Source organism: Pinus tabuliformis, chromosome 8, assembly GCF_031772625.1.
Source record: "Pinus tabuliformis cultivar Carrire ecotype Pingquan chromosome 8, CPIR1, whole genome shotgun sequence".
Taxonomy (NCBI): Eukaryota; Viridiplantae; Streptophyta; class Pinopsida; order Pinales; family Pinaceae; genus Pinus; species Pinus tabuliformis.
In genome coordinates, this window is record NC_142294.1 from 856,890,257 (window position 1) to 856,901,537 (window position 11,281).

General features: G+C 35.6%; 1 protein-coding gene across 1 annotated transcript; it reads right to left on the bottom strand.

Moving 5' to 3' along the window:
- Positions 1 to 4,563: 4,563 nt before the first annotated feature.
- On the bottom strand, positions 4,564 to 10,825 carry LOC149238268 (leucine-rich repeat protein 2-like). Its single transcript, XM_089372974.1, has 6 exons — positions 10,064 to 10,825; positions 9,661 to 9,732; positions 8,182 to 8,326; positions 7,941 to 8,011; positions 7,752 to 7,823; positions 4,564 to 4,972 (listed from the first exon to the last, which is right to left on the bottom strand). Exons 1-6 carry the CDS (start codon positions 10,282 to 10,284, stop codon positions 4,903 to 4,905), a joined length of 651 nt encoding a protein of 216 aa, XP_089229100.1. The 5' UTR covers positions 10,285 to 10,825; the 3' UTR covers positions 4,564 to 4,902.
- Positions 10,826 to 11,281: the final 456 nt, after the last annotated feature.

Below are 11,281 nucleotides of genomic sequence, written 5' to 3' on the forward strand. Positions count from 1 at the left end.
GAGTTTCACTCTTTATGGTCATTAACATGTTTCCTTACAATTGAGATTTGAGATACTCAAAAAGCAATTTTAGATCTTTTTCCAAAACCAAAAAATAGTTTTAGTCTAGATAGTATCCACAATAAAGCTCCTATCCTTTCTGGTTATCAATGAGGGTACATCAAATAAGGTTATGTACTACCTAGTAGTAGCTAGCCTTCGTCCCTTACATGAGAAGAGATAAAGATCCTTGGTCATTAACATGTTTCCTTACAATTGAGATTTGAGATAATCAAAAGTAATTTTAGATTTTACTCCAAAACCAAAAGATAGTTTTAGTCTACATAATATCCACAATAAAACTTGTATCTTTGGTTATCAATGAAGGTACATCAAATAAAGTTATGTACTACCTGGTAGCAGTTAACCTTAGTCCTTTACATTAGAAGGATACAACCCCAGTAATACTTTTACCCAAAAAGATTGTTAGATAGATGTATGCAATACCTCCCTATAATCAAATATCCAGTTTCTAGCTAAAATAATTATTTCTCTAAGAAATCCTTCCTTATTTCCGGATTAAGATGTTAAAAAGTAGGGTTTTTTAATGAAAAGTTAAAGTATGGGATTAAGATTGAAAATGCTCAAAATATCTTTGTTGTCACTTTTGAATGAAAAACTCAAATTATAAATGTGATAAGTAATAAATAATTTATTACTATTTAAGATTTAAATATTTCATTTAATAAACCAGGTTAAAATTTACCCAATCTATGGACAAATATCAAAGTTAATTGAAAGTAGATACGGACACATATCAAAGTTAATTGAAAGTGAATTCGGAAAGTCATGTAGTCTCTGTTTCCAGCAGATAGTTGTGTGATTATCTTACATGAAGATAAAATGTTTCAATCGCCCACTGGCATTGCCTATCAACTTTTTCCAACCACAACAATTTAGATATTCGTGATAATAATAATAAAAAATAGTTGTTATATCTTTAAAAAAAAACAAAAATTATTTGTTTGCTTTACGTAAAGACAAAAATTTGGGGTTGATCAACTAAGGGTCATAAACATCATTGTAGTGGGCTTAATACACTTCAATGGAATGTGGGCATTAAAAACAATATCAAAGAAAAAGAACTAATTCCACATTTCACATGCCTGCACCAGTGGAACAACATTTTGGCCATATCTTTGGCCAAATAAAGTAAAAAAAAAATAATTCCACATGTCGTGCCTGCACCACTGGAATTTTTCCATATCATTGGCTAAATAAATTCAACATTGGATGAAATTTGGATAGTAAAAATTTGCATGTCCACTCATTTCATCCTGAAAATATCTATTTTCCCTTCCCTCACAAATGGCAAAATCCAAAATACCTTATTATCGCCATGGTCTCGATTGTTTCATTGTATACCACTGATACCTAGCGCATGCATCCACAAAGAATCAACAGATGAGTCATCAGTTCTGTTTTTCGAAAACATAAAAACACAATGGGCTTGATTTTCTTGGAATTTTGAATCTTTGAGAAATCACAAGAGGATTGAGTGCAGAATGGACAGTAGAGGAGAGAAGGGCAACACTTTTCATTAAAGAGGACAAGTTGCAGATATATGGAATTTAGGAGGACCACTTCCATAAGAGGGGTTGTATTGCTTCCAAGAATGTGCATAGCATGGGGAGGGCAACACTTCCAAACTTAGAAACGTTGCAAATCTTCCATCCCCTGACTGAGTTCAAGGTTTGCGTACACCATTGAGGCACAAAGAAGTGCAGTACCTTCAATAGAGTAGGCGTTTTATTTTCCCATGCTCTGAGAGCCACAACTCTGTTTATTCTCTGTACCTGGAAGTTAAGAAAGCAATGATTTTTCTGAGTTCTTTTCCACAACATGAGCTTCAATAGGATAAATTTGATCTATTCTATGTAATTGTATTTCTTTCCTGTGTATGCCATTTATTTAGTCATTTTTATAATTTGTTACGTACCAACACACAAGCGTGATAGGAGTCTAACATTCATACAAGAAAGACAAAATGCTTAAGCAAAGTTTTGAGCATAATTTATAAATGCATAAAACCATAGCAGTCTAACACAAAAGGATTGGGACTTTAATCGCTGGTTAATAGAGCAAATCCTCATTGCACAACATCTTTTTAATCCATTGAAGAAGCTATGTTGGTGAATTGTGGCTGCCATTGGCTAAGCAATTATAGTTGAATTGTGCAGGTTCATTCTATTATTTCCTATATTGCAGTGTTTATCCATTCTTGGGTGTGCACACATGTAAATGTACATTTCTTAATATGTTATTTGCATCTTGCCAGATGGCATATTGTTCACATTCCACACCATTGGTTCCAAGTCCTATTCTAATCCCATATTACCAGGCAACAATAGTCAAGAGCAAGCCAGCGACCGTGGGAACTTGACATCTAGGATTTATTTGTTTCTGCTCATCGCCATAGTCCTGTTTGAACCACATTAACTGCACCTTATGGTGATCAAGTTACAACTAAATTTTGACTTCAGAAAATAGAATTGTTTCGTAAAAATTTATTGGTTGTATACAATGATGTCAAGTAGGCTGTAATATCTCAAAATGGTCACTCAGAACATTGTTATTGAAATAACTCTAAGAAAGGAAAAAGCTCAAATCAAACTGCTAGCTAGCGATAACGAGTGAATGATATCCCACAGGACTAACATTGATAGTGTTAACGACACATATATACCGAACACATTTTTTTTTTTCCAGGCACCCGCCCACTATTAAAGCTCAAGGAAAAATATACAATGATGCGCCTAAAATTTTGAACATTACATAGAGTGCACCCCTATCAGAGCATTACTCAGTGGTAACATACTCATCAGGTCTCACATAAAATACATCAGAGTTTAAAATGATATTGACAAGGAAAGATGTTCAAAAACCCATTTGCAACAATTGAAGAATTGCTTTGGCATCATCTTCTAGGATGTCTTTTCCAGAAGGTATCAGTACATTTCGCGTTCCAAATCTGCCAAAACTCTTGCCAAAACTCTTCACGACTTCCATTATAGTTGGCTTTTGGGCCATGTCTTGGCAAACTTTGAAAGCTTGATGCCATAAGGCCTTGCAAGTTACTTGAGGAACAAGCTATTTTCTACTTATGACATCAACTGCTAGCTAGTAGCTACACATAATTCCACAGAAAATGCAAGTGACATATGGCCAAATACCAAACTAGACGAGGGAATGGATGCTCAACATAGCTTGCAACCAGAATCAATATTTCTTGAGCTTAAATAAAATAAATTACTGTATCTCAAGCACTCTCTATATGAGGAATTTCTTGCAATGGCTCTCAGTGTCTTCAATTGTAAAATACAAGCCTGAATTTCTTGTAGTTCACAGGGTTGCCACATAAATCAATCCACTTTATGAATCTTACATAAACAAAGAGGAACTACTACCTGAAAATTGTTCAGACAGAATGGAAAGACATGAAGTCTCACTTGTTATATCATATTTTTATCTTTATTTTGCATGAAATGATTCATTCTAAAATGCAGCAGACAATTGAAGTTTATGTTAAAGCAGTAAATAATAAAATTTCCAAAAACACATTAGCGACCTCACAAAATGGATCTCACTCTATTCAAATTGCAAGAGACAACAATCATAACTTCAAAGTTCACAAATAATTCTTAAACAAGGGGATATTGGTATCCAACATAATTCCCAGTAAATTGAACAAATAAAGATGCATACTCCTCGATATAATGCTTTATTGCAGTGCTGTTAAGACTTGAAGAGTCGAGATGCAAGACATGTAATGAAAGCATAAAAAATTGATACCATCTCACTATAATTGAACAAGTAATATCCATCTGATCAACAACTATTTTTGTTTTCTAGTGAGATTGTCTTAGACAAAAAACTAGATCTTAAATAGGTTACCATGCCCTAGATTCTAGAACTGACAATCTATTCTTTATTAAATCCTGCCCCATCATTTGCACAAGCTACAGATCAAGATGACATGCATATTGAAACAATGAAAAGGATGAAAAATCCCCTATTACGGATATTTGTGGTTGCGTCTATTGTTACCTTATAGTTATATGAGACCGTGATCTCATTCCACAGTTCATACAATTCAGGAAAACAGTCTCTGACTTCATGGAACAAACTGACACTAAATAATACAACAAATTGTAAAATCGACTTTAATGTGATCATCCCCTTTTGGAAGTGCAACTGCAAACAAATGCATGTCTACATTAATGTAACATTTAAATTTAAAATCGAAGAGAAGATGTTGCTTCCTTCACAACTACAAGATGCTTTTGAATTGAGCAATTTATTTACCTTGCTGCCCCATCACTTCCATTAGCTGATTTATCATATAATTGGAGACAACAACTTCAGGGCCAGTCTCAGAATTGTAATTAGAACTAAAGAAAAGACACATTCCATGCTTGATGTCATCAAGGACAAGAAAAAATGAAGAGTTAAATGATGTTCTTCAGAGAGAGAGAGAGATCGTAATAGCAACTGAACACATAACAATAGGAGCACAAGTTCTCATGCATTTAATGTAGTAGGATTTTAATTATCCATTAGCATTCATGTCTTATACATCAATATATGGCAGAGAACTGGTAGTGCTCAGACATAGTATCTGGAAATATTTTCTTTGATATCTTAGTAAAGCTCATATCTAGTTAAATTACAATATTGCATAGACCAATAGAGAAGGTCTGGAAGTTGGTGGGAATTTTCTACCTGTAGTTGCATATAAAAGAACATTAACCATAGAACTTTCTTTTCAATCAAACATGGAAAATATATATGAGAGACTGAAATTTATCCTTGTTTACAAAATGACATCTCCACAAAACTTTCCCTGCATCCTGCTTGCTTCCATCAGCATCCTGAATCATATGCTGCTCCCCCTTGCAATTCAGGACCCCTGAGGCGTGGGTTGTTTTCAAAACTGGACAAAAAAATTTCTATTATTAGATCATCCTTTAAAGAACAAATGGAAAGCTTTACTTGTAGAGAGCCACACAAACATGATTAGTAAGAGTAAATATGTTGTTGACTCTCAATCTCTTTTCACTGTTCAGATAAATCTACAGATGTTCAGCAACAAGGAATTGTAACAAGACAAAATTGTATTGCAAAATAAAGTTATTTGTTAATTCCTGCAGCTCTCATCTACTCATGGAAATGTCCCGTATGATGACATAAAATGCAACAAAAATAGATGCAAGGCACTTTTCCGCTACGGAAGGAACATGATGCTACTTGCTAAAGAAATCAAATAGGATTTTGCTTGGTAATATGTGTCATAATCTAATATAATATTATATAATAATGTATATAATATCATATACATGATATATATAGCACTGACCATGTGTAATGGCAGTTGAAAAGAGATTAAGAGAGGAAAAGTGACCTCTCGGTAGCTTGTACTCTTACCACTGAAAAAAGAGATATCTTTCCATTATGTTGTCTTTAGACTGTTTAAAGAAGTAAGGATGGCATAATCCATAAAGCACATCCATGGCACAGTGAGATGATTGCAAAGTTGCTTTTCTGACCATCCTACTTAGTTTGCTTGTTTAATCCTAAAATTCATCCCATTGAAGAGATAAATATAAACCTACAAGAGTACTTTCAAGAAGTTATATGCTAGATTTTCAGGCATCAATTAAGTTGCATGGCAAGAATCAGCATGTAGTCTACTTATCAAATAATCTGCATGCCATATGAGGTAATGCATGAAATTCATTAATATCTGTAAAAACATAGCCACCTAAGAAGCCCACTAAATCATAGACCCATTTCTTTGCATATCCATTACCAGCCCAAGAAATGTGAGGCACGTGGAAGAGTAAGGGATTAAGGCAAGAGAGAAAGAAAACATAATTTTCCCGTGTATTTGGTGGTATTAAAGCTGCCTTCAAGTTAATTATGATTTGTATATGATGAAAAGCAAGAAGCAAACAACGCACAGCAAGATGGTGGTCAAGCCATTATTGACAGTAACTAGTTTCATTGTGATGCTAATAGGTTTGGATCATAAATACATGAAGCTAGAGGGCAGATTCAAAACAAGTATTATTCGTTGGCATAGTGTAGTTACAACTTACAATGCATGGTCCTTATTTAACAATCTTCATTAAGGGAACGACAAGCAGCATGAAATTTTGAACAATAATTGAGAGGTCTTAAAAGGTATGTCAAAATGCAAAATGTATTTACCTTTCAAAACTGTGAAAGCCTGAGTTAAGGTGACACATAACAGTCAATTGTTCATTTCAAGTGCATTATGGTTATTTGACCAAATAACTAAGGCTGGACATGGAAATACTTCACGATAAAAAGCAGAGCATTTTTTTCATTCAGAACTTGCCACTGTGCATACTTGACACATGTTCTCCATGTTTAATCAAAACCCCTCACAACATTGTAGGGGCCACATTTCTTAATCCAGAATGGAATGTATATGGTCCCCAGATATCTAGCCCTTATGTTATTTCTACTGTTGGCCTATGATTTACTTGAAATACAACGAGAAGCGGGGAAACCCAAGCAACAATCGTCCTTATAGTGGGATCACTTTGGATTGGAAACATCTATGTTCTGTATCACTGACTTCGTATTTCCACCTGTATGTTCATTGGTTCTTATTGCCAGAATTAGGCTTCCCCTTCAATTAGTGACCAATTTTAGATTCAAGCAATGTAGAAAGTCAATCTGAAGTCTGCACACTTATTACACTTTCAGATCCGCAAATTTGGAAGTTGGAATAACATGGAATGATCTATATAAACAAAGGAAAAACCTAAAGGCCACAAGTTAATTGATACTCGAGTTAGCTCTTGCATTAGGCTTTGGGTTAGTGCTCACTGTTTAGTTTAGGTTGGCCGACTTTTTAATGTTTTCTTTTAAAAATTTGAAGGCATGTTATATTTTCTAAAGGGAGGATTGTGGGTTATGGTTCCGAGGCACCCAGAAGTGCATGAGTTGATGGACCAATCCTTCATTAGAAGAGTTGATCAGGAAGAGCAGTCCCCCAACTGCCTTGAGGACATCTCAGCATCCCCTTGGGACAGTTGCCAGATGCCAAGGACATTCCTCAACCATCCTTGGGATAGGGAAAAACATCCCATGTTCTGCAGGAAAATTCCCACAGAAAGAGGATGTTTCCTCCCGTAAACCACGGTAATGGAGATGGATCATCATCCTACCTTGAAGCAAACAAAATATGTCATAGATAATTGCCACTAGATGATTTGTGCAAACGCTGTGATTATTTCAGTTAGCTGAATGCTTTGCTAATAGGGAAGTAGCTGTAGGATTGAATTGAGATGATAGTACTTTAACATGTACAACTAACATTCACAAACACCACAAATAGGTTGATGGGAATACAAATTAATTTCTTTGAAATGAGGATTAGATTAGTTGGAGTTCAGCAAAATCATCTCCTTATGGTACAAATTCTATAATATAGTATAATATACAGTTTCAATATGAAAATCTATGTTGCACTGTCACTTTGTATTTTGCATCCAGGATTCTTAAATAACAGCAAAGCAAATGTATACAGTGGTAGCAAAGCATAGAGCCAGAAAATCCACAGAGAGAATCAATCTTGGGGACATGAACAAATGGATACCATAAACATTAAAGTGCAAACATTCTTGTAAAAAACTCTTCCAAAATCATGGTAGAAAAGATGCTAAGAGAAAGATCCTCACTTTGTCATTGGAAAGCGTTCAAATGGTCCAGTTGTTGGAATAGTCCCACACAAATTATTATTGGAGACATCCCTGCAAGTGCAAATCAAATCATAACAATAAACCATTAAGACTTGGAGTAATTTATATTCAATTGTTACATGTAAATAGAAAAAAAAAACATAGATTATGTACAAGAAATCGACTTACGCGACTTTAAGGTTTGAAATTTTAGTAAGTTCCCTGGGAATTTGTCCAGCCAGTGAATTATTGTTAAGGCGGTTGTTCATTCAGTAATGATCATACAACCATCAGCAAGCAATCATATGATATGAACAGTGAAAGAGAACTGGAGCACCTCAGTTTGTTATCTGAGACAATATATCTAAATTATAATCCCAGTTTGGATGTTTCCATTATGACCATTTAGACATAACAGAAAGAAAACTTACAAAAATACAAGTGCCTTCAAATTCCCCAATGATCGAGGAATTTCACCCGTAATGTTGTTGTTATACAAGTCCATGCTTATAAGGCTCTTTAGATTGCCAAATTCCTCTGGAATGCTTCCTTGAATATGATTTTTGTAGAGCTCACTGCCGAACAATGACAAAGTAAGGTGAATTTCAATAATGATATGACATGCAATTCAAACAAACAACTATATAACTATGATCACAACATCCCTTTTTGCTTCAAAAGATCAAAACTTAATACCAACCCCTCAACAACCATCTGTGCCTATACCTTTCAACAAATACATGTCCTTCCCCTCGCAGAGAAAAAACATAGCACACAGAAATGCTATGTCTAAAGAAAAAGTTGTCAATGTTTGCATGCTTGTCTCAGCTATGTATAAAACAATAGAAAATATATAATATCAATAGTAAAATCCATTTGTTGTGTCCATTTTCCGTGGGTGTAGGCTAATCACAGTATGAAGGCATAACCTACCTATTCTTTATGTTTATAATCACCACTGTTTTACTATCTTCATACAAACAGGAGAAGGGATACTTTCCTTTACTTCCATGAAAGCACTGTCATAATCACGTCCTTGAGTGATTATTAAAAAGTTATTCCAGATTACTGATTTAAGCAGGATTTTGCTTAGAATAGGTACAGGAAATTGGTGGTTAGAGGCAACATGTTCCTATTGAATCATAACAGTTCAATTTCCACAAATTTAGATTACTTGCACACAGAACATAGAACGTTATGCCATGGTAAAAGTTTCCAGAAAATGGAAAACTGGATATTTCTTATGCTGGCAGGTCAAAAGCTGTCTGTGGTTACCTTTATAAGCTTAGCCCATGTACAACAAGAGGAAGAATTTTATTTTCTTCATCGAAATACTAAACAGAGACACAAAGATAAGTTGGTAGAAGGGAAATATCTTGCTGTATACACATCCCTGCGTTCTGTCTGTTTATCCAGCCAAGACATGTAATTTGAATATTTATGAGGGAAATCTTAACCAGGAAGACAGAAGTGAACCGAGAAAACAAAGAAGCTTAGTTCTCACTGGTGTGATCCAAGCCTGGGTTCAGCGATGTTTGTTGATTTCACTTGTAAACCGTAACAACAAGGCCTATCCCATGCACACGAATGGCGAGAATTCCTTTGGATTTGGAACAGATGACAATTATTGGTAATTGCTACACATAAAAGCGTCATCTAGCAGACTTGGCAAACTATTAATAATAAAATATCATTGGCATATATAGGACTCAATAACCATTTTAATAGCCCATAAGCATCTATATTTTCAAGAAATCTTCCGACTCTACACCGAACAATTTCATGATTGAAAGAAATGAGTTGAGGTAGTTTAATGAAAAGCTGTGACCTTCAAGAGCATGATCTGCCAAGAAAGTAAAGCTGAAAACATAGAGAAAATAAATATAGAATTTTGAAACAGAAAACTTACAGGTATTGCAAGTGTTCAAGCCTCCCAAGCTCAGGCACAAGACTACCGGAGAGATTCGAATTACCCAGGTCTCTGCACAGGTGGCAAAAATAACGAGATGTCACCCAAATCCATCAAAACATCTTATTTTTATTAAAATTTATGTTTCTTGGAAAAGAATTGTTTAGTTTTTCAACAGAAATCCGCCCTGCCTCTATTAAAAGAAAAAATGATGATATTTATAATACCAACAAGACACTACAGCAACTACAGACAATAAATAGTTTCGTTTATTCAGAGAATCCGATAACACAGATCCTAGATCATGGAGAAAGTCATTTAAGATCCAAGAAATACGTGTGACAGAGTCAATATCCTCCGAGAGGAAGAAGAGAAAACAAATTGAAATAACAAGGGCGCTTACATCCTGGTAACACGGTTGTCCTGATTGCAAGTGATGTGGAACCAAGTGCAAGGATTGACAAGAGTAGGATCCCAACTCTGCAAAACATTGAGCGGATCTGATAAACTCCTCCTGAAAGCATGAAGTGCATCCCCCTCAGAATTGGATGACACGCTTAGGACTGCACTCAATCCCATAACTACCATAACAAGGGCTAGCTTGCAGAGGAAACCCTGCGCCATGATGTCTTGAATTATGATTCAGTTCCTCCTGAACCAATTCACAATCTTCTCGTCCTAACACACAGGATAGAACAAGAGAGCTTTTGTTTTCGGTGACAACCCAGAGCCAAAAAAAGATAGTGATTTATCCTCGCAAAAGTCCCCCTATAAAGACCGAAATTAAGGGCACCCCCAACAAACTGCCCCAATATTTAAGGCCACCGACCATGTAAAGCTCAAAATTGAACTTCTTCTTGTAGGGAGAAAAGTCCTTCCAGAAGCAATCAGCCCGCAAGGGACATGGCATATCCCTAGTCAACAAACGCGGCTTGGAAGATTCATGGATGGATACAAGCCGTGGCTGCTACTGTGATTGACTTCAGGAAAAATTATATTTGACCTCCCAAATCAAACTCCAGCAGTTAGAATTGCACAAATTATTAAGTGGGTATGGTGTCAGACAGCGTTGTAGGTGTGCGCGCAATACAGGCATTTCAATTTTCTTGACCCATAGAAGAAGCGTGTATGACTGATTGACTGACTCACTGAAAACAACCAGAGAAAGAGACGGCGAAATAAGACAAGGAAAAGACGAGGAAATAAGGCAAGGGAAAATGACAGTGTTGAAACGCAAGGTTTTTATGCAGATAAACAGTGCTATGGTAACACCCTTTGCCCGTCATCTAAAGAGGGTACTCTGAGTAAAGTTATCATTACAATAAAGTACAGACAGAGCTCTGGGATTAAAAAATATTAATAACAGTAGTCCAACAGAGTCAGAAAAATGTTATGGACTGCAAAGGTTGGTACAATCTACTGAGTAACAGTTGAAATGACATATATATCCCACGGATACAGGGGCTAATACCAATATCCATCTGGATATCGTGTGATAGAGGGCAGTAACATTATTGACTTTAATGGATTCCCCGATGAGAATATAGAGGAAATACCCTGCGCCAACCATAAAAAATCAACCACAAAAATTCAACAACTTGATGGAAATTGATGCCTTTTA

What these genes read in the sequence shown, in the direction of transcription:
- LOC149238268 (XM_089372974.1), bottom strand. Translation starts at nt 10,284, where the DNA reads ATGGCGCAGGGTTTCCTCTGCAAGCTAGCCCTTGTTATGGTAGTTATG. An exon ending in CTTGAACACTTGCAATACCT is followed by an intron (nt 8,327 to 9,660) that starts GTAAGTTTTCTG and finishes ATTGTTCGGCAG; the next exon opens with TGAGCTCTACAAAAATCATA. An exon ending in TGAAGGCACTTGTATTTTTG is followed by an intron (nt 8,012 to 8,181) that starts TAAGTTTTCTTT and finishes TGAATGAACAAC; the next exon opens with CGCCTTAACAATAATTCACT.